Genomic DNA, 21965 nt, shown 5'->3' with positions numbered 1-21965 from the left:
CTAAATAAAAATAAACTCGCTGCTTCTAATGTTGTACGATTTCATCACTGGACAAACTGGAATTTGTGTGTGTCAGGGCGCATGTGCAAGTGACTCCTTCTGTTGAAAAACGAATATCTCACTTTATGTTTCCGGTTCCCACTTCGCTGTGTAAAGTTGTGGATTATAGATGTTTTTAAGGCAAAATATCCTTGCTGCTTTCACGCTGTAATTTTAGGTTTAGCGTTTCCCCCCTACTTCAGGACGTGGTAAAGCGCTTGTTTATATTTTCAGACGGTCCCTGATATCATGGCCGTCGGTGATCATGGCGGACAGCATGGGGACTTTCAGGGTAGTTTTCTATGTCCTTCTTTCTAAGTCCACGTGATGTAAACACCCGAGAAGCTAAAGCCTTTTCTTTTTTTTTGCCGGCTCTCGCTTTAAATATGGGATAGCTACTGTGAACCGAGCAGCTTTGTTCCGTCAAGCTATCGTGATTCACATTGAAGTAAAATGGACAGTTCAACATCCAACAACGGACGCCTGCTGTCGGAGGGAAGTTCTGCTAATAGCAGCAAACTTCTGGGGAGACACAGCCTTAACGTCGCCATGAGGAAACAGGAGGACTGGGCTAACAATAGCCTGCTAAGTTTGGCAAGCGAAGAGGACGACGAGGTCCAGTTTGACAGTAAGCAGCTTTTTTTCCAGGTGTTTAAAGTAACGCTGGCCCATCCGTGCGGAGCAAACACGGTGATCCCTCAGTGATCGACTGACACGGCTATTCCGATTTCATTTACCGGGCTGTACGGTGTTATTAGAGATTTCCAGACCATGGCCAAAACAAGTTGCAGGTTTGGGCCCATCCTCCCCAGACTTCATCTGTAAATACAGTCATATCAACAATCAACAGACAACTGTCATAACTCTTAGACTCATAGACATCACCATCATGTGGCCCAGAGTGTACCACAGGAGGCAAATCGGTGGACTGTCAACGATGTTAAAGGAAACTAATATTACACGTATAGAATATGTGAACAGCTGGACAGTGTCCACTATCTTTCTACACCTGTGCAGTGATCATTTAACACATCATACCCATCCATATGTCAGATCACAGGTTTTAGAGTTCATTTAATGACCAATTGGGCATTAGCAATTCCCAGTTTACAGTCTACAAAGAAACACTTTATTCTAGCTCTTCTAAAATTATTTCCGATCTACCTAGATATGACTGGATACAACATGAAGTCCAGACTTGCTACTCCACACATCATGCAGGGTGATCAAATGAAAGTAAAGAAGTGTCAGGGAATTTTGACAGATGATACAGTCCCTCCTTCCCTTTCTGGCACTGGGGCCAAGCTTGGTCATGTGTTTATAGTAACGCCTGCACTAGGTGGAGGAGGCTGGTGTCCACTGGACCAGACAGATAAGCATTTCTGCTGTGCACGCCTCCTTATGTATATTCAAGATGCGCTCATTTTGTGTCTTGGGGGTGAACAGGATAATTATTATTGCAGGGCTTAATACTCCACCAAAAGTGGAAAATGGACCTAGGAGAGAAAAACATTGTTGAAATGATTGCAAAAATTATTGAAGAAGGTAAGCCAAACATAATTCAATACAAGAAAAATAAAGATATATAAGCATTTGATGTTATTGGATGTTGAACAAAGTCAGAAATAATCTGAAATGTATATTGTGTTACTTTATCTACTGTCTGAACTGTATTTTGTGCTACAGTGTTCAGTTTGGGCCTCATAAAATGTTTCACTGTAAAAAATAAAATAAAATCATAAAAATGCTAAAACTGGAAATTCACACTGCTTACCCTCTCTCATTTTTTTCATTTCTGTGTATGTTCAGCTTCTGACACAGATAATGACCGTGAGCTGTTAATAGCTGGTAAACATTACCCGTCCATCCAAGAGTTTGCTTCAGCAATTCCCAACCACCTTCTCCTGGGCTCTCTGCTGGAGCACTTGTGCTTCGTCTATGAAAGCAATCCAGCACGCTCACAAATGCTTTTTAAAGGTAGTTACTAAAATGTTTTGCAGTCATAAAAGAGAAATGTGAAACATACATTTGGTATTCTGTGCCTGCATCAGGCTGTGTGAGGTATTGTGAGATGTTTAAAGTTGTTTAAACCCCCATTGTTTTGTCTGACAGTCATTGGGCAGCGTTTAGCGGCCATGAACCTCCTGTCACCATTGGCCATAAGTGATGAGTTCAGCACTGTCAGACTCCAGCACAACAGGGCCTTCACTGAGCTGCTTAATGCTGCCAGCTCCTCATTCTATCCACAGGTAAATGGACAAATTATAGTTTGGGTTGATACATATGGATCTGTAGCAGTGGGTCAGTTGTTATGTCAAGTGGGTGTTTTTGCTTGGCATAATAGATGTCATTAGTCACTTTGTTCAAAGAACATTCACCTTAGATTTGAAAATTGGCTATTGCTTTTAAAATGAATCAATTAATGTGTCTTTATCTGATTTTTACAGGGTTTTAGCACAAATGTACACAATCCTTCTGCAAGGTAAAGTGTCTTATGTTGTTTTCAATGCTGAGTTGCTTTGAAGGAACATTTGTGTTTTTCATAAAACATGTTGGTTTTGCCTTCCCACAGGCCTAAGGAGGGATTATTTCAAGCACAGACATCACGGTATCTTAGTGAGTGGGAAGAAATCTGCAGACTTGGGAAAGGATCATATGGAAATGTTTTTAAGGTGTTTTACTCAGTTCTAATTCAAATCATTCCTCAGATCAAGCTCTTTTAAAAACTCAATGTGAAGTGATTAACACAGTTGTGTCTTGGACATCATCTTTTAGGTTATGAACAAACTGGATGGACAATATTATGCTGTGAAGAAAGTTCTAATTAAAAAAGTCTCAAAGGATGACTGTATGAAGGTGAGTCCTCAGGGTTTTTAAACAGACTCCTTTTACACTCCAATTACACTGTAATTGACACCCACAGTTTGCTCACTCTAGGTCCTAAGAGAAGTCAAAGTGCTGTCCAGCCTGCAGCATGTAAATGTTGTAGGCTATCACACTGCATGGATGGAACATGTTCAGCCCACAGCATGTGAGTATTTGATTGGTGGCCTGCAACATTCTGGGATGGCTGAAATTATGGGCAGAAACTGGTAAATAATAACAATATAATCTTCATAAGACTTGCTTTATATGTTAACTGTCTTTTTGCAGATCCTGAGTCTCTTTTTCCTGCTCTGGAATCACCTGGACAACAAGATAGGTAGGGATCAATGCATCAACAAAAATAACATTTAAATTTTCCTTATGCTTGCTGATGACTTCTTGAAGCAATACTGTTAGTAACGCTTACTCTTGAATAAATTATGAATCAAATGTATGAGGTAATAACAGCTTTAAACTTTTTTTTTTAATATAGTTTTGATGAGAGCCCTGAAAGCAGCAACAGCAGCTCTTCTATAGTTTTTGAAAGCCTCAGTCAAGCATCAAAAGAAACAGCTGCAACTGCTAAAGTATGTCAGAGAGAGACCCAGTCCATCAAAGCCTTAGTTCCAAACCAAGAGAAGGACCAGATGGTGTGTCCCAAGACAACGTGCCGCATCCCAGAGAACTACGTCCCCTGTGTGTTCTTGGGACAGCAAGGTGCCTTGAAGAGCTCCAAATGTCCTGCCACAGGTTGGGAAACCTCAGCAATATTAGAGGAGGAATCCAGCAGGAGTAGCATCGAGCTGAACAACAACTCCTGCATCGACAAGGAGTATCAACAGTTGGCTGACAGATGCAAAAGGAAGCCTTACAAAGAGGTAGCAGCTTCAGGTTTCTCTCAGAAGTTAGACTAATTACTGTAAAAATAAAGATTGCTATATTTAAGAATTCAAATACTTCCTCCCGATCTGCAGGTACAGTTCCACCTGATGCTCTACATCCAGATGCAGCTGTGTGAGCGCTCAATGAAGGACTGGATCTCTGAGAGAAATGCCAAACCCAAAGAAGAAAAAAGTTCAGGATGTAATTGTTTTACACATTGCGTGATTCTGCAATATTGTATTGGTCAGATTTTGTCGTTCATCGAAATTAAGTTTCTCTCTAAATGGCTGGCAATTTAATTTAATGCATTAATTGTGGTGCTTTATTTCACAAATGTTGTAAGATACAAATACAATTTCAAATACATTGCACTTTTATGTTTTCAGGTCCTTATGGATGTATTGATACTGAACACACTCTCCACTTGTTCAGAAACATACTTGAAGGGGTGGAATACATTCACTCCAGGGGAATTATACACAGAGACTTGAAGGTAAGGGGCCTTGATGGATTTTATGTCATTAGAATGTGCATGTTTGTTTGAAGTTATTAGATTTAAGGCATTTTTGTAGATTGATGTAAAGAGATGTCATCTAGAGGTAATATCAGAGCCCGTTTGTTCATGGTCATTCTCAAAGTAGATGTTATGTATGTTCTCCCAGTGGTTGAAGACAAAGTCATATAGTTTCTGTGGCAGGCTTTGTTTCAATTCCCTCTCCTTGCCTTGGACATGTCTCAGATAAATATCCCTCTTGCAAATGTCCTGTAGCCGTCTTGGCTGCCAAATGAGTTCTAGTAGCTGGTCTCTCTGCTTAAAATAACAGGGCAATGTCAATGTGAAGGGCAGGTGGCCATTTTGGTTGTAGACGGTGAGAGGGGAAGTGATGCTGAGGAGTTTCACCAGTAGGGAGATTCTCCTTATGTTACACCTGTGGTTCAGGAACAGAAAGAGACAGTTCTCCTTTTCTTGGCTGAGCTTATTGATGTTTGCTCCAAACCTGAGCAGCAGGTCGACCAGTGCCTCGTTGCCCATGCTGCACACCTCATGTAAAGGGGTCATTCGTGTCTTGCTCTCTGCATTGGGGTCTGCTCCATGTTGAAGCAATTCGGAGATGCAGCTAAAGTCACATTCCAGAGTTTCAGTGCTCTTCATAGCCGTTGCTACAGCAGCTAGATGCAGAGGAGTTCTACCAGTGCTCTTCACACCCTTGAAGATTGTAAGGAATTAATGGAACTTACAACATATGATGTGACAGTTGGTATAAAGACCTTAGGTTCTTTTGTGTTGATTAATTAACTATCATTCACTCTCAAAATTGATCTAAAATAACAAATTTTTCATGTTGTCAACAATCTGTAATTTTATGTGTTAAGTTATTGGACTGGCCAGGCAAACGTATTTGAAAATGTCTACATTAGTTCATTTTTACATTTTATTGTGAAAACTCAAGCCAGAAAAAACTGCAGGAAATGTGAAGTTCTCAACAGAACAAGACAAACCTTGTTGATATCTGCTCCCTGCCTGATCAAGATGGCTGTAATATCCGTATGGAGTATCCCAGCAGCCATGTGCAGAGGTGTCATCCCGCTGCTGTCCACAGCATTAACATCAGCACCGTAGCTGGCAAGAATCTGGACAGCTGATGGCACAGCATAGCGCACTGATAGGTGGAGAGCTGTCGCCCAACTCTCTCCTTCCACCTAGGGAAGTTAGAATTGTGGGAAGGGTTAATCTAGCTAAAAGGAACCATACCTTTGCTAAATGTCTGTGCATATTCTCATTCATCCAAGACATTTCGCCTCCTGAACTGGAGGCCTCACATGACTATCAATGGCCAGTGAAACTCCACTAACGAGCTGTTGTTCACCAGGAACTGTTTGAACAAGTTTGAGCATGTTGGTAGTTAAAGTTTCAGTTAACATCTGTTGTAATACATGTGCAGTAGGCTGTGCTCAGATTGGTGCAAAAAGAGGATAAAGTGTTCACCTGCGCATTGATGTCAGCACCATGGTCCCACAGGAGCTGTAGACAGGCCTCTGCCTTCCTCTGTGCATTGATCACAGCTGTCTTCAACTTCGAGTCTGGTTTTGGCTTAATAGTCAGGATGCTTGGCCAACAAGTTATCACCACATGTAGTGCAGTTCGACCTAGATGGTCCCTGTGACAGAAAGAGTGTGTGACACTGGTGTACTTTCAATGGATTAAAAAAAAGTGTCAAGTATATCATTGTAATGGTTGTCAGTTTGTCTGCATTCATAGCAGTTGGAACAGGGAGTCTTCAAGTCACTGAATATAGAATTTAATTTATACTGTATTTATACTACAACTCTATCTGGATTAATTTATTTATTTATGGAGAGGTTTGGATTGTTTAAAAAAAAAAAAAGGGAATTGAAAAATGCTGTAGCATTGAGAGTTGTGTGATTACCCACACCTCATTTCAGGGTGTGTTCCTCCTGACAGCAGGCTCTTCATTCTCTTTACTTGTCTGTAAGAGGCAGCCAGATGAAGGGGGGGAGTAGCACGCCCCTAAAGCAAGATAGGTCAAAACAAGATAGAACTGGTCTTAACCCCACAATGCCTGCTGCATTTTTATTTCACTCTGAAATTTATCCCATAGGAGCGTAAAAAAAGCAACTGTAATTTTTATGCTTTTGCGATTATCACCGTTTGTATGACTGCTTATATTTGGTAATAGAACATGATGATGTGACTTTTCTGTTATATGAAGTCATGTTTGACATTTTTCAAACTTATGCTCGCTTCAGCAATGAAAAAAATGTGTTGGTTTTATTTACCTTCGAAAAAACTTTTGCAAAGTCGCTCCCATACTTTCTTGACACACATTCTGTACGTCCCAAGTGATCATCCATCATGGCAGTGTACAACTCAGTGTTCTGAATCTTCGTAGTGTTACCTCTCCTGTCTATGTATACCATTTGCCTCTCCAAGTACTCCACTGCTGCTTGAATAAGGTTGTTCTAATTTGCTGTTGCAAATATGAATTTGTCAGAGGGATAGCAGTTAATTTGTGGGTGTGGAAATTGAAATGTCACTACTTCTCTCTTTCATGTTTGATGTTTTCAGCAGCTACTTCTGTTTTTTTCTGCTCAATGTTTTCAGTCTGATTTCATCATACAGGTTTGAGAGTTGCTGCTAACTTTCCAGAATCTGCCACAAGTGATAACTTGTTAGTGACTGTGGGGCCAATTATAGGGGCGGTTGACACCCTGTGGAGTAATTACCAAGGTGTTCCTGTGCTTATTGTGTATTCTCTTGTAAATGCTTGAACTTTAATCTGACCAGCAGTTCTATATTTCCAAATTCATAGTAGATAAGTTTTTGTTTGATATTTTTCATTTCTTATTCATTTTTATATTAATTGTTATAACGATGAACACATTCACTACCACATTAAGTATATATCTCTGTCTTCCCTCACAGACTCTGTGGATCTTATTATTTATATGAAACACTGTGGCCTCATGCAAAAAAAAAAACTGGACATCTGCATCTTATGGACCTAATTTCATAATATTTTATTTTTTTACAGCCAAGGAACATTTTCCTTCATACAAATGACTACCATGTTCGGATAGGGGACTTTGGTTTGGCCTGCAGGGATTTATTACTGGATGGACATAAAAGCGCAACCCCTTCCATCAGTGGTAAAACTGAGTTCCTTGCTTGTTATATTTTCATGACACAGTACCTCACGGATCCAGTGGATGGTGCTATTTGCTTATATGTCACCTTTCTGTGTCTTTTGCAGATTCCTCACATACTGCAGGTGTTGGTACATTTGTGTATGCTGCACCTGAACAATTGGCGGGGTCCCACTATGATTCAAAGGTAAACACTGTGACAGTACAGCAGGTCGAATATGATGAACAAGGATTTTTCATGTAACAGGGTTTGGTTTTGTTCATTATTTTAAGCTCCTCTTTTTTAACAACTGTCAATCTGTAAAATTAAAATTTAATTTGTATTATTGTTTCTCTTGTAGTCAGACATGTACAGCATTGGAGTGCTGGCTGTCGAGCTATTCCAGCCCTTTGGGACAGAAATGGAACGAGTCCGGACCCTTAGCGATGTGAAAGAGGGGAAAATCCCAGACTCATTCCGCCTCAGGTGGCCAGTCCTGACTAATTACATCATGAAGCTAACAAGTAAAGAGCCTAGTGTTCGGCCCACGGCCAGCCAGCTTCTGCAGAGCAAACTCTTCTGTGGTAAAGACATGGTACGAAGTCTTTTAGCTTTAAAAAGTAATTAATCATCCCAGATTTTGAAGAAACATGTTCAAAAAAAAAAAAAAAATACAAAACTGAAAATCTACAGTTTGCACATTATTTCATGGAAACAAGTAACCACATTTAAGCTTTTAATTAATTTTGTGTTTTTGTTAGAATTTGTTAGAATTATTTCATTTTCACCTGCGCTGAAGATACCTAATTCTTTTCCCATCAGGTGATCCATGGTTTGCAGAGAAGGGTTGAGGAGCAGGAAGAAGAGATTATGCAGCTGAGGAGACAGATCAGTCAACTTCAGAGCTCACGGGCCACAGTTAATTTTTCTGAGTCAAACAAGACCTGAGCTTTAAGATTTTTAACACCTAACAGACTGTTAAAACTTGACTTAATTTAACTACTGCTATACTATGTGTCAGTGATTTGGTATGAGTGGTGGAGCGAGTGTGTATGCATGTGTCTGTGTAAGCATTTGACTGTCTCATTTACATGTGGATGTCAGGGTGCGATTATTTAGCTTCATTCAGCTATTCAATAAACGCTCCTATGTTTAATGACATTTCTAAGAAGCAGTAATTTGGATATGTTGCTTTGAAAGTGGCCCATCTATGAAAAAGGTGCATCACAGGTATTCCATGCAGCCTCGTGATCATGAAGGAAATGCTGTGGACATAGTAATCCCTCCAATTTTGTTATGGAGATTTGGATACATTTATTCCTACACATGGATGTTCAAAAATGCAGTGGTTGTCTGTGCATTTAGTTGATGGTTTGGATGTTTTGTTACTGGTCACTTTGGCATCTATTAATAACCTTTAATAACTGTTATTCTTTTGATTAAGGGAAATAAAGTACTTAATATTGATTGTACATCATGAACACAAAGGTCAGAGGTGTGTACATGCGACTTCCCGAAACACGTTCCTCAGAAACGGCGGAATGGGCCAATCACAGAACTCGTTTCATCGCAGGTACCCGGATGTACCCGTGGGGCAATTAGCTACGTCATTGTTCACCGCCGGACACCCGCTGGAAATAAGGAATGAATTTACAACCGCTATTGACGTATTCGTAACAGATTATAGGTGAGTGTGTTGATGTTCATACGATCAAATGGCAGTTTAGCTGTGCAGCCGCAGTAATTCGGCGGGCCTAAGCCTCGGACAGCGGTTGTAATATCCTTACACCGGTTCTCTGTCATGTCGGAGAGAGCAGCGCAATGAGCACACAGCCGCCGGTGCCGAGCCCCTCCTTTCTCGGCTAGCCGGGCGTCCTGTCTCTCGGGCCTATGCGTCTCAAATCGAAATTCCGTCGAAGCGGAAACCGAAAGCTACCCAAAGAAATCCGTATCGGAGCGCTACGTTGTCCTCCGCCGTGTCAGAGAGCGTCCGTCGTGCCACGCTAGCTAGCAGCATTAGCATCAATATTGCCGCACGAGCACCGCCGCACGTAATGTTAGCAGCGTTCGGTGGCTATGTGTTAGGTTCCCCGTTTCCATGGCGGCGGCGGTGGTTTCTCGGGCCGCTCGGTCCTCTTCGGTCCTTCTCACCCGGCCTTCGACTACAAAGGGCATCTTTCAGCCGGTGCTCCGTCCCCCACGGGGGCTAACGGAGCCTTAATGCGTGTATTATTGAACCTTAGCGGCGCTGCGTGGTAAAGGCCTAGCAGCCGTCTGTTAGCCAATGTGAGCCAGCCTGCTCGAGCAGGTGGGAGGGAACAGCTGCTGGTTTAAACGTGCTTCCGACCAGGACATTTCCTCGGTTGCGTTTCTGAAGCAAAAACACGGACCTCGTAAGTTTTTGTTAACTAATTTCAACTTAAAGCTTCATAAATCTTCAAAAATGTCCAGCGAGTACATTCATATAGAAAAGAATATCCTACAAGTGTTTTCGGACGTTGTTTTGTAGACAAATTAAACCTTATAAGGCACCATGAATGCCTGTCACTGAGCTTAATGTAATTTCGTTTTCGATACGAGGCGACACTGCATGACAGATTCATAGTTTAAGGTAATGGATGAACGTGAGAGCGATTGATCAGTCAACCTGGTGAAAGCTTGGCAATCTATCATGTGTCATCAATCAGGTAAATAAGTTAAGAAAACCGTATGTCCCCTACATGCTTCTATATGTAAAAGCATATCATAAATGAAAAACAAATTAAGTTATTTACATTTCCTACTATTTCTGAAGTTGTACCACTCTCTTTCTGCCCCTCACACAGCAATGAACAATGACCATAGTTGACAGATCTTCAGAAAAATCTGACCACGAGTCAGTCCGGTGTAAGCGATCCCCCTTCACCAGTGGAGACGTGGGGATGGACGGCAGCTGTTCCAGCAGCTGGGCGGTGGGCCCTACCATGCCCAGTGACTCTCCTAGGCTGAAGGCTCCAGGGGGTTGCCTGGGCCCGACACCTGGAGCTGCTGTCTACAACAGTACACCCACCTCTGTGGATCGGCCCAAGGAGCAAGGCAAGAGCAAGCAACAATTCTGCATCTTTTTAAGACTAATGTCAGTAGTCATTATTTAGTTGCTCATACTGGAAAGGCTGTTATGCACATGATTTTGTAAAAAGAAACACAAAAAAAACATGCCTTTCTGATATGTATTCCATTGTTTCTGTATTAGTATGTGACACAACCAGTTATGTGGATGTTGCGGTGCTGCTTCTCTATCTTCATTCATCCAGTTATATAACTAAGCTAGTTTTAAGGTGGGAGCATGATCAATCATTTTAGCTCATGACGCAATTGGTGTTTGGATATAAAGAGCAGCAGCCTGACTGGTTTTGGGAAAAACAAGAGAAAGTAAACTATGTATTATTGTTTTGTTTTTTTTCATCTGACACTTTTTTGAAGTCTTACTTAGTATCTTTAATCCGATTAGATAACCGATTAGAGTGATATGTATGACTGTATTGTCGTAATTTTCATTTACCATGTGTAGATTTGGACTTACACAAACAACATAGCACACACATGGATACTTGTTGATGTACTGGACCTGACTTATACATCGACTAATTTTAGCAATGATGTTGCATTTCTGTGTCCAGTGATAAGCGGCGGTGATGGCATTGACTTGCCCCAGAAGGTCCTGTTCCCTCCAGAGCGGCTTAACCTGAAGTGGACCCAAGTTCACCGCATTGGAGCAGGTTTGCAGAACATGGGGAACACCTGCTTCCTGAATTCAGCTCTGCAGTGTCTCACCTACACTCCTCCATTTGCCAACTACATGCTGACACGGGAGCACTCTAAAACATGTGAGTTAATGTTCAGTTTGTCATAATGCACCTTTGCACCAAAGCTCTTAATTTTACAGGCACAGAACTGATTTATTAGTGCGTCTCAATGAGCTACTTTTCTTGCTTGAATCGCGTCTTACTCGTCAGTGTTTTTGTGCATCTGTGTCTTCCACAGGTCACGAGCCGGGGTTCTGTATGATGTGCACCATGCAAAACCACATCATTCAGGTTTTTGCCAACTCTGGGAATGTTATTAAGCCCATTGGTGTGCTCAATGAGCTCAAAAGTAAGTTAATGTCCATAATGTTAGAACACTGAAGTTGTGGCCTTCTGTAAAATACTTACCAAAAATGAATGACAGGAGGCGCTGTGTGGCTGTTTACCTTTTTATTTTGGAGGGAAACTTTTCAGTGAGAGTTAAGAGTTAGAAATCTTTCATAATGACTTATGTCTTCCCTTTGTGCTTTTCCTCTGTAGGGATAGCAAAGCACTTCCGCTATGGAAGCCAAGAGGATGCCCATGAGTTCCTGCGGTACACAGTGGATGCTATGCAAAAGTCCTGTTTACCTGGAACCAAGTAAGTTTCATCCTAAAGTGTGCATGGAATAATGAATAGATAGCATACAATGGCATATTTACTTTGAAAGGCATCAGCTCGTTACTGGATATTTACATTTTAATAGAAGTGACAAACTGAAGTCAAATGTTAGAAAGAAATTTGAATCTGGGTATTTTGTTTATTCTCAGAACTTTCAGCAGAGACCTCTCAGGAGAGATCCCTCCATAAAATTACTGCTGATATGTATGAGATCAGTGTAGAGCCATTGGCCTGCATGTATTTTTAACTAAAGTTATGGCAGGACCTATTTGATATATTTACTGCTAATAATGTCTTTTTCAGTGACTTAACTACCAACTCTTGCTCTCATTCCCCCTGTTCTAATTCATGCTTTTTGTGCTCTAGTATTTCCTAACTTGTGCAAATCCAGACAGTGCCAAATAGGGTGTTTTGACCCCCTTTTACCAGTGTACCCAGAAAATATTAGTTTATGTATTTGATTAATAGGCCTGACAGTAAATTATGTCAATACCTTTTATAGTTTCTTTTTGTTCCTCATCATATTTATCTTTGTGACAGATTGGACAGGCAAACACAGGCAACCACGTTCATCCATCAAGTATTTGGCGGGTATCTAAGGTCCAGAGGTAAGTTATCAATGTTGATTTGTTGTCTTGATTTGGGTCTTCAATCTGACCTAATGTTTATATATTATGTATGTATATACAACTTCCCGAATAACTCTAATAGCACTGACCTGTCTTTTCCAGTTAAATGTTTAAACTGCAAAGCAGTCTCAGACACATTTGACCCTTTTTTGGATATTACTCTGGAAATTAAGGTAAATTAAGTTGATATCTTTTGTTTTAGTCAAATGTCTATTAAATCAATTAATTCAGGTTTAATCACAGATCTTTAACAGTACCTGAACTCGAAATCTATGTTTCTTTCTGTGCAGACTGCTCCCAGTGTCTCCAAGGCTCTGGAGCAGTTTGTTAAGCCAGAGCAGCTGGATGGAGAGAACGCCTACAAGTGCACCAAGTAAGTTATTGGATTAACAAAAGGAATTTAGGAAAGATGCAAAGTGTATTTGTTTGTTCATGTATATGTTCATTTGTTGACTAACCAGTAAATGTTTCTCCTGCTTAGGTGCAAAAAAATGGTCACAGCCTCAAAGAGATTTACCATCCACCGCAGCTCTAATGTGCTCACACTTTCACTCAAACGCTTTGCAAACTTCAGCGGAGGCAAAATTACAAAGGTACCCTGACAGTGTGTATCAGAGCCATAATATACCCATAGATGGGTAAGTGATGTATTAATTGTGGTTTGGTATTAATCAGATGTTCTGTGGTCAATAGGATGTGAAATATACAGAATACCTGGACTTGCGGCCCTTCATGTCTCAGTCCCAGGGAGACTCCCAGATATACGGGCTGTATGCCGTGCTGGTCCACTCTGGATTCAGCTGTCATGCTGGACACTATTTCTGCTATATTAAGGTACTGGCACTGCTACAGATCACTGTTCTAATCCAAATGCCTGTTGTTGCCAAGTGCACATGGGCATATTTATCTCTACAACACTATCAACAACTCACTTTATCAGAATCCAAAGCAGAGTTCTTCCAAAACCCAGGCTGAGACAGATTTAGGTCTCTACTGGGAAAATACAGAGATTCTGGATTGTCGCTTCAGACCACATTTCAGCAATATGGCATTGTATACATACAAAGGTTTTTTTTATATATATATATATATATATATATATAACCTTTGTATGGTGGTATCTATCTGAAAGTGTTAAAATGGTTCCTACTCAACAGTTAAACATTCATTATAACAAATCACATTGAAAAATTGGAGACAGTAAATATTTGCAATGTAAGACAGATAAATCTGCAGTGTCAATCAGCCAACTTTTTTTTTTTTTTTTTTTTGGCCTCACAGGGAAGCAACGGCCAGTGGTATCAAATGAACGACTCCTCTGTGTCTGTCAGTGACATCAGGTCTGTTCTCAACCAGCAGGCCTATGTCCTTTTCTACATCAAGTAAGTAAACTATGATTGTATTATTTAACTTACGAGTGTAAGATCTTAGAGAAATACAGTCAAAGAAACTCTTTACAGCATTGTTAACTGGTCTCACTCAGTTTGCTTTCTAATATTCTTGTAAAATAGCACGTTAACATAATTTCATATAAAATTGATGTAGCCTTTAATGCTGCTTTACACTGCATTCAGCACACTGGTAATTTTTTTTTTCTTCTTCTTCCTTGAGTAAAAAGTTCCAGCTCTTGACAAGAGGCTTAGCTGTGTTAGTGTTTTCCACTGTTGATGTGCCTCTATTATGTACCATCAGATCCAATGATATGAAAAAAGGGGACTACAGTCATATGAGCCATAATCCAGGAATCCCTGGTCAGTCGTCTCCACGACCTGTGGTGATACCACGCATCAACACCACTGTCCACCACAACAACATTGGCTTCATAGGTCCCCAGCTGCCCCCACATATGACTAAGGTACTGCGGACATGCTTTCATCTAACTTTCAGAGTATCTATATGTTATTAGTCTTAAGTACGTGGCCAGGATTTGACTGGTTTTTGTGTCCTTGTTTTCTCATCAGAGCGGACTCTACGTCAATGGGAATGGATCTCTGAGGGACTATCCCACAAGCTCCAAGCCCAGCACCAGCAGCAGTGTTATGGGAAAACCTAGCCATGGGCTGGCCTCTTCCTCCTCCATCTCCCACTCGATCAGCCGGCCCACAATGATTCCAGACCATGACAAACGGCAGAAACTTTCATTCTTCATTGGACAAGGCAAACAGAATCGCCCGTCCTCTTCTTCCTCCTCCTCCTCCTCCTCCTCTTGCAGCCAGCCATCCTCTGCCAGTAGCAGCTCCTCCTCCAGCTCTTTATCCTCTTCACAGTCTACCTCAGATGTCCACTCAGACGTTCGCTTTGTTCCACGTCAGCTTAACCATGTTAACGGAACATCTTGCAGTAATGGTGATCACCACACCGGAGGCAATGGAGCATCGTTCCTGGTACCGTACGGCCATGAGTCTTCAGAGGAATCGGATCAGGAGAATTGTGGCACCCTGGATAATGGCTGCTTAGCCAAGTCTCATCTTAATGGAAACAACACAGCAGGTGATATCTTTGATAATTCTCCTCAAGCCACAAATGGAGAGTCAGGAGTACATCACAACAGTAACGGATTGAATGGTTCAACCTATGGCGTTTCTAAACCAGGCCAAAATGGACATAATTATGGACAACACAAAGTCAATGGGCATAACAACTCTGAAAAGGTAAATTATATGGTTAGTATTTTTCTATCTCTTTGTAAAATATTTCTTCTTTGCACAGTCATTTATAATGAGTAATGACATAATGTTTGCACCTTTCAGACCTCTGGTAGTAATCTGGGAAATTTGTCCTCTTTTGCTACCATTTTTGCTAATGGACAGGATGGTGACCATGATCAACCAAGGTAAGGGGGTTTCTAACAATGAGAGGGGAAAAAACTGAGCATATGCCAAGCAAATATGAGAAGTAGGAATCTAATCTAAGGCTTCAGTGTAAATATACATTTTAAATTTTAAAGTAAAACGATCCGCTTGTCTGTTTTTGTGTTTTCAGCAAAGAAGCATATGATTCAAGCTCATCCCAACAGTCCACTTCCTCTCAGAGCATCAGTCCTTCAGACGGTGAAAGCAAGAACCTCCCCATTTCTCATACAAGGGCTAAAACTGTATCTGAACCCCCATTTCAGAGTACAGCACTCTCTGCTGTCAATACACCCCCCTCATCTGCTGCTACAAAGACTCATTCTGTAAGATGTAGAGAATCTGCTTCCTCTTCTGCATATGATGGCAACCCTGCAGCCTTATCCACCCTCCCGGACTGCTCCCAGAACACCAGTGGGACATCTGATGCTTCACAGAAGTTGGCTGAAGCCAAGGATCTACCACAGAGCAATGGACCGTCAGCAGGGACTGAAGGACGTACAGTTGCTAAGGAGCAGAATCAGTACAAGCCCAGCTCTAAAGGCAATGAAAAACGATCCACCCGAGAAGGGGAGAGAGACAGAGTGCACTCTGACTGGAGCAGAGAGAGAGAAAGACACTACAGGGACAGGAGTCAGGAGCGCGAAAGTGACGGTGATCATCGTAGGTACAGACGTGACTACAGAGAATACCACCGCAATCGTCACTCGTACAGGGACCGCTTGCATCCTCATAATCGATACTACAGAGAACGGGATTCCGAGCGACCTGTCCCTCACCCAAGGGAGCGTGATCGTAACAGGTACTCTAACCAATACCCCAGATCCAGAGAGGACCGGGACTCTGAGCGGAGGGGACATGGTTCTACATACAACAATGACTCTATCAGCCGCAGAAGGTGGAAACAAGAGAGTCGAGAATCCAGGGTCACAAAGGACAAGAGCAACGGCAGGGAGAGGAACTATTACTCTTCAAAAGAGGAGACTTCCTTGTCCACCACAGCAACAGAAACATCCTCAAAGCCCAAGGGCTTGCCCCCTCAGGCTCCTCCCTCCATCTCCAGATCGGCTCCAAACAGGGAGAATGAAAATCCCAAGAGGACTCTTGATTATCTGAGCAAGGAGAGAGATGACAACTCTGAGGCCTTTCACTCTAGAAAACACAAAAAGAGCAAGAAAAAGAAGAAGTCAAAAGATAAAGAGAGACACCGTGAGAGCGGGTGAGTGATGCTAGTGATAATCAATTTTTGAAGTGTGAAAGTGTTTCAGCTTCTCAACAGTAAGGTGTTCATGCCTTTCTCTGTCATAGAAGAGTTTTGGACTGAGAAGGAAGACCTTTTGACGATTTCACCTCACATTCTGTTGTTGGGGTGGCTTTTCTTTTTTCTTTTTCTAATGTGTTTAAATTTTGTTTTGATATTTAATGGCTACATGACTTGCATTATGAGCTGATGAAGTCCATGAGTATCAGTCATTTCTAAATTTAAGCAGATTAATAATGATCATGTTGTGTTGTGTGTCTTCCACTAGAAGTTCTGACATGGATTCAGACCGAGGAAATGAAATGAAGAAGAAGAAAAAGAAGAGCAGGAGACACCGGGACAGTGAGGGCAAGAGCCCGGGAGCCACACAGAGCCACAAGAACAGAAGCAGCGAGGAAAGTGAGAACCGCAAGCGCCGCCACAACATCAAGGACACTAAATACGACAATGGCTGTTTACCCGAAAAACGTCGGCGCACAGACCACCCTGATGGCAGCAGTGACCATCTACCCCCCTCACATCACAACTCACCCACCAACGGTTCAGCTCACCGCCATCTAAACGGACATGCAGGTATTACGGATTTTCCCCATTCAGTGTCCATCACTATGATGCGGAATTCACTGCTGCCGCAGAGCTCGTCAGTTTAAAGCATTGATGCTGTTTTGTAGGAAATGGCTACAGCCGGACGAACGGCGATTCCCACGTAATCTCCATTGGCGTGAATCACTGACTCGGTGAGTGGGCATTGTTTTCAATGATCATCACAGTGTGCTGAAATGCTGTCAGTGCTATTGAACAGGAGGAAGTCTCAACACAAATGAAGAATGCCTCTTGTTCCTTGTTTCAGATACATCAAGACCATTTTAACAACAGCAGAGGAATGACATCAACATCTTTTTGACACGGTGCTTCTTCATCGGGAATATATTGTATTTTTACCACAACAGAAGTGTTTTAAAATGACGTGAAGTCTTTTTTTTAAGGCATAGATTTATTTGCCGCCGACTATGGTTAAAAACTAAAACTCACCTTGTTGAACATTTATGATGACAAATATTAATATATACTTGTATGAACAGAAACAAAGCCTGGAGCTTAAACATCTCAGCTGCTGCTCAGTGGAACTCAGGACTTGAAAACTTGTTAACATCCATTACAGATATCCACATGCTTCAATAGAGAATGAAACAAAAGGGAAATTGCCTCCAAGAACTGAAAGACATCATATTGACTGCAAGTTTAAGATGTCACCATATCTACAGAGCTGGAAATATTTAGCTTTTTTTTTTCCCTTCATTTTTTCATTTTCTTTGATCCCACTGGGAGCAGACAACCTGAAAGAGAGAGATCTGTATGGATTTGGCAGACCAGTGCAGTGCTGGGAACAAGGCTTCACTGACTGATACCTCCACGTTAACCCTGGACAGACTTGAGGACAATTCCCAGCTACTTTTTTTTTATTTTTTTTTATTGTGTTTCCCTTTTTGCTCCGAAGCCTAAGATTCACTCTTTGTGGTTTTTAAACTTTTTCACACGTTGCGGAGGTTCTTCCTCTCAATCCTGGCACTCTCTCATCTCACACATTCTTTCTTTTTAAATGTTCAAAAAGAAAAACATCAAATTTGCTATCATAGCTGTGGACCATTTGTGTTTGCTTTTTAATGAAAAACTACAGTTTGTGTCTTCTAGCATCATAAAAAAATACTGTGAATTTAATTTTGAACTGTACTATCAGTTATTTTTATACATAAAATCCTGTATCAGGATTATCAGTAGACGTTACGTTGTTTTGGTTTGTTTTTAGAAAAATCTGTTAATATTGACCATATTCTTTGGACAACAGACAATAATGGGTATAGTTAGCTTTTGTGTTTGTTTTTGTTTCACTTTTAGACTGATGTTGGGAAAACTGCTGTTATACCTTTTAGTTTAGCATGTCAGAATTTATACATTGTATGAGGTAAAAGCCTTAAAATACATTTGTTAATGTCATAAATGGTAATCTGTTCTTCGTCTTTTACGTTGTTTATACTTTGCATTGAAATGGATGAATAATTCTGATTGAGAATTACCAGGGAGTTTTGGAAAAGCTCCTGTCTGCCTCCACTGTGTGGTTAGTCAGTGTGGATGGAGGCTGGCCACACTCGTCACATCTCTGTTGGTCAGGATCATCCAGGCAGTTCCGCTTGCTGTCATGTAATCTGTTTGAAATCACCAAAGAGCTGGTAAGTTCTGTTGAGTTGATTGTGTGTCACTGAATTCACAGAGCTGTTTTCTGATCAGCATGTATTTTTATTCAAAGTATTCAGGTCCAGTTTTCCCAAACCAACATCAAACTATGTTGAAACATAAAAGCGTTGGGTTGGTTTGATCAGTCTGGGAGGGGGTGCATTCACATGATTGGAGATGAGGGTGTTTTAATACCCGCTTGTTTGCAATGCTTCCTCAGCATTCTGACTTATTCTTTGATAACATCATGTATTATCTGATCTTTAGTAATAAGAGTGAGGAGGTTTCACTGCTCTGCACACAGTCCCTCCTCCATAACTGTAAACTTCTAGCTGGTCAACTGAAAATGTGATTGGGTAAAGACTCTGACCTTTATGATTTCCATGCCACATAAACACGACAAAGAACAAAAAACCAGTATGTACATTTATATACTACACATGCATAATGTAAGTCTGAGTGGAGGGGGGGGGTGCCTCTTGTTAAACAATAAGGAAAATAAATACAAAGGAAATGAACTTGATCACAGGGGTGGATATTCAATACATAACCCAACAGAATTCATAACTGATGCATTATAGCTTTTTCAAATTGTGGCCACTTAAAAGGGTCATTCCACTCTGTCAGCTGTTCCTCCCTGAACTGTATGCCTCTGTTTTCAAAGAAGTCAGGGGGCGCACTGCAAATATATTTTAAAAAAAGAGACTAGGATTGACTAAATCGGTGTTTGCATATACAGATAAGTCATTTGAGGGCTGACAATCAGACCAGCTGATTTAAAGTTTGAGGCTTCCTGTCATCAGAGGATGTTGTAAAACATCGTTGGTGTGGGCGAGGACATGTGAGGTGAAGATGAAATGTTGACTGGCATCTGGCTGAGAGCAGAGGAAAGGAAATCCACAACATCAGGGCAGTTCAGGGTGCAAATCCTCTAATCTGTTTGGCAGTGCAGGGGACGTGATCCCTCCCTCATCCAGCAGGCGGCGATAACGCCACAGCGAGTTATGGTTCATGCCAGTCTTTATCCTGCTGCCCATTCATATCCAGTTAGGTCAACATGGTGCAGTTCCTTTGATGCTGTTTCGTCCCAGGGTGAAAACGCTGCACCAGCCAAAATAAGAGCTCATTCACATCTGTCTCCTTTATCTCCAGGCGGAAATAAACTTCACCTGCTCAGACTGAAAAACTCCACCTGTCCTCTGGCCCTGAAATAGCAACTGGGAGTCCTTTATAACCACTGTAGCGCGCGCACACACACACACACACACGCTCACACACTCACAAGGACTCTGCTGGTCACAGAAACAGTGGCGATGCAGAGGTGGATGAAGATCATCATTTCTTATTTGCTATCCTCCGCTTCCTGGTGGCCAGCATGTCATAGAAAGGATCCCTGCTGATGCTGGCTCTGTGAAGAGAAGACACAAAGGACATCAGTCCTACACACACGCTTGACTCTGATTTTAGGACTGTGGATTTGTTGGACTGATACGTCCTCAGCTCCACTGTAGAGCTGGCAGAAAACAACATTCACAGGATCACTGTGATTTTTGGAGTGTTCTGGACTATTTTGGGATGGATTCATTTTCTTCTCTGTATACTAACCTGACCCTAATCTGTCTTGTTGCTAACAGTCAGTGCATCCCTCCCAAAACAAATTACATGCCTGTACTGGCTTCTGGAGGGTTCAGAAAAAGAAAAACCCTTTGCTCTGATTCTGACTGATCAAAATCAAAACCTGAAGTTTACACTGACTTCCTTCACTTTCAGAGTCTGTTCTTTACTCAAACTCCACTTGCTGTGCCATTAATATCTCAACATCATTTGTATCATCTTCAAGACAACAAAGTGCCCCCAGCATTCAAATGCAGCTGTCATCAACTATCCCCATTCAAGTACAACAATGCCTGATGACCACAGTGCTGTTCCTGATTCATAGGGTGAGGTTTCCAACGTGTCTGTGTAACTGTTCCTCCCTTTGCCTGCTTATTAAGGCGGATTCACGAAAATGTCTGATCAACACAAGACTCTCTTAGTGAAGATTGTGGACTTTGATCACAGGGAAGCTGAGTATTTGCTAAAAAGAAAAGGAGCCACAGACACGCTGGAATATTTCTGCCTTTTAACTTTATGCTCTGTTATAAAGAAATAATTAATTTAACAATTTAAAATGGGTTTTGTGACTTCATAATGAATATTAAGTAGAATATTGACTGTCCTTTTAATTTTGTTTTGGTTTCCACTAACTCTTATCTGGCTCTTCAGCAGATTGACACCTGACATCACAGATGTTTGATTAATTGTTGTTAAATTTGGGTTTTAGGTGCTTTGAAATGTTGCTACTGTGTGATGTGTGTCATCAGTGTCAAACTAAAGATGACTAATGACTGAATCCACTAAAGAGAATAACGCTGAGTAATCCACGTCCTTCACAGCAGCCAAGCGGGCCAGTCCTGTACGTGTTTATATGTGTGTACACAGACTGGTTACAGCCGTTTCCACCCGTGCAGATGAGTCAAGTGTGGGTTTAATGTGTGAGTGAATCTGCTGACCGCAGAACAGTCTGCCGCCGCAGCAGCTGAGTCAAGTCAGAGTGCAATTGAGTCTGTGCTGCTGAGTCCAACCTGTGATCTTTATCTCTCCAACAACAGGCAGAGGCTTTACCGTACAATGCGCAACACGCAGCGCTCCTGCTTTTCCACCAAAAGCTCTGAGGCCTGCAACAGGAATGTGGAAACAGTAATCTAGTGTCATCTAAAGGTCAACGGAAAAACGAGCAGCTCTCTCTTCATTGCAATCACGTTACCTGACACAAAGCAGTGCCACCTGAACAAGGCTGCAGTAACAACCTGTCACTTTCATTTCATGGATGCACTTCTGTCAATGCTAAGTGGTCTTCTAATATCATTAGAGCATGGGCAGACTGTGTAATATGATTTTTCCTCTGATATTGATCATTTAGGCCAGTGAAGGTGCAGCTGAGTGGATGATAACCAGCTGATGAATTATCCACTGGCTCCAACTCACTGCTGCACCTCCGCTCTCCTCACTTTTTAACAAGGTGGCATTAGGATGTAAAAAATGGGCTTTAAAAGCTGCCAAAACGCTCCTGAGCG

General features: G+C 41.6%; 4 protein-coding genes across 14 annotated transcripts in view; 2 read left to right on the top strand and 2 right to left on the bottom strand.

Moving 5' to 3' along the window:
• The first annotated feature begins 89 nt into the window (after positions 1 to 89).
• eif2ak1 (eukaryotic translation initiation factor 2-alpha kinase 1) lies at positions 90 to 8915 on the top strand. 2 transcript variants are annotated; one of them, XM_029528424.1, is made up of 15 exons: positions 90 to 667; positions 1849 to 2016; positions 2152 to 2288; positions 2487 to 2521; positions 2612 to 2711; positions 2815 to 2895; positions 2977 to 3070; positions 3193 to 3241; positions 3398 to 3782; positions 3879 to 3987; positions 4173 to 4279; positions 7341 to 7455; positions 7560 to 7639; positions 7794 to 8027; positions 8255 to 8915. In XM_029528424.1, exons 1-15 carry the CDS (start codon positions 493 to 495, stop codon positions 8378 to 8380), a joined length of 1995 nt encoding a protein of 664 aa, XP_029384284.1. In that variant the 5' UTR covers positions 90 to 492; the 3' UTR covers positions 8381 to 8915. The 2 variants fall into 2 exon arrangements, with proteins under 2 accessions (XP_029384284.1, XP_029384285.1); XM_029528425.1 differs by lacking the exon at positions 90 to 667 and adding an exon at positions 827 to 1584.
• LOC115060502 (ankyrin repeat domain-containing protein 61) lies at positions 3899 to 9580 on the bottom strand. Of its 4 annotated transcripts, XM_029528431.1 has the most exons (6): positions 9142 to 9580; positions 8221 to 9063; positions 6222 to 6316; positions 5774 to 5945; positions 5287 to 5487; positions 3899 to 4993 (listed from the first exon to the last, which is right to left on the bottom strand). In XM_029528431.1, the coding sequence occupies exons 3-6, from the start codon at positions 6260 to 6262 to the stop codon at positions 4376 to 4378; spliced, it is 1032 nt and encodes a 343-aa protein (XP_029384291.1). In that variant the 5' UTR covers positions 6263 to 6316; positions 8221 to 9063; positions 9142 to 9580; the 3' UTR covers positions 3899 to 4375. The 4 variants fall into 4 exon arrangements, with proteins under 4 accessions (XP_029384291.1, XP_029384290.1, XP_029384288.1 ...); XM_029528430.1 differs by having other exon boundaries at positions 8221 to 9580; XM_029528428.1 differs by lacking the exons at positions 8221 to 9063; positions 9142 to 9580 and adding an exon at positions 6586 to 6949.
• Positions 8952 to 20108, top strand: usp42 (ubiquitin specific peptidase 42). 6 transcript variants are annotated; one of them, XR_003842265.1, is made up of 19 exons: positions 8954 to 9119; positions 10258 to 10507; positions 11092 to 11298; positions 11456 to 11566; positions 11758 to 11857; positions 12419 to 12486; positions 12610 to 12680; positions 12798 to 12880; positions 12989 to 13100; positions 13201 to 13341; positions 13789 to 13889; positions 14200 to 14362; positions 14469 to 15170; positions 15258 to 15340; positions 15490 to 16575; positions 16886 to 17190; positions 17289 to 17354; positions 17468 to 18845; positions 20002 to 20108. XR_003842265.1 is itself a non-coding variant. In XM_029528419.1 (19 exons), exons 3-18 carry the CDS (start codon positions 10267 to 10269, stop codon positions 17348 to 17350), a joined length of 3636 nt encoding a protein of 1211 aa, XP_029384279.1. In that variant the 5' UTR covers positions 9811 to 9825; positions 10013 to 10119; positions 10258 to 10266; the 3' UTR covers positions 17351 to 17354; positions 17468 to 19352. The 6 variants fall into 6 exon arrangements, 5 of the variants coding, with proteins under 5 accessions (XP_029384280.1, XP_029384282.1, XP_029384278.1 ...); XM_029528419.1 differs by lacking the exons at positions 8954 to 9119; positions 20002 to 20108 and adding exons at positions 9811 to 9825; positions 10013 to 10119 and having other exon boundaries at positions 17468 to 19352; XM_029528420.1 differs by lacking the exon at positions 20002 to 20108 and having other exon boundaries at positions 8952 to 9119; positions 16889 to 17190; positions 17468 to 19352.
• The window catches only part of LOC115060504 (cytohesin-3), a 27776-nt gene continuing 24001 nt past the window's right edge, over positions 18191 to 21965 (bottom strand). For both annotated transcript variants that reach the window (XM_029528433.1, XM_029528432.1), the window contains one exon: positions 18191 to 20257. In XM_029528433.1, the coding sequence (XP_029384293.1) occupies positions 20185 to 20257 (73 nt within the window). In that variant the 3' untranslated portion in view covers positions 18191 to 20184. The remainder of the gene's footprint in view (positions 20258 to 21965) is intronic.

This window comes from Echeneis naucrates, chromosome 19 (assembly GCF_900963305.1).
Source record: "Echeneis naucrates chromosome 19, fEcheNa1.1, whole genome shotgun sequence".
NCBI classification, from domain to species: Eukaryota; Metazoa; Chordata; class Actinopteri; order Carangiformes; family Echeneidae; genus Echeneis; species Echeneis naucrates.
Note: the sequence above shows the minus strand (reverse complement) of the source record. Positions and strands in the feature narration are given on the sequence as shown.

Coding starts and splice junctions, on each gene's coding strand:
- eif2ak1 (XM_029528424.1), top strand. CDS start 493: ATGGACAGTTCAACATCCAACAACGGACGCCTGCTGTCGGAGGGAAGT. Junction 3,988..4,172: donor AGAAGAAAAAAGTTCAGGAT/GTAATTGTTTTA, acceptor TTATGTTTTCAG/GTCCTTATGGATGTATTGAT. Junction 7,456..7,559: donor CGCAACCCCTTCCATCAGTG/GTAAAACTGAGT, acceptor TGTCTTTTGCAG/ATTCCTCACATACTGCAGGT.
- usp42 (XM_029528418.1), top strand. CDS start 10,267: ATGACCATAGTTGACAGATCTTCAGAAAAATCTGACCACGAGTCAGTC. Junction 11,567..11,757: donor TGTGCTCAATGAGCTCAAAA/GTAAGTTAATGT, acceptor TTTCCTCTGTAG/GGATAGCAAAGCACTTCCGC. Junction 16,576..16,885: donor GAGAGACACCGTGAGAGCGG/GTGAGTGATGCT, acceptor GTCTTCCACTAG/AAGTTCTGACATGGATTCAG.
- LOC115060502 (XM_029528428.1), bottom strand. CDS start 6,726: ATGGTATACATAGACAGGAGAGGTAACACTACGAAGATTCAGAACACT. Junction 6,317..6,585: donor TTGCAAAAGTTTTTTCGAAG/GTAAATAAAACC, acceptor ATCTTGCTTTAG/GGGCGTGCTACTCCCCCCCT. Junction 5,946..6,221: donor GGAACACACCCTGAAATGAG/GTGTGGGTAATC, acceptor TTTCTGTCACAG/GGACCATCTAGGTCGAACTG.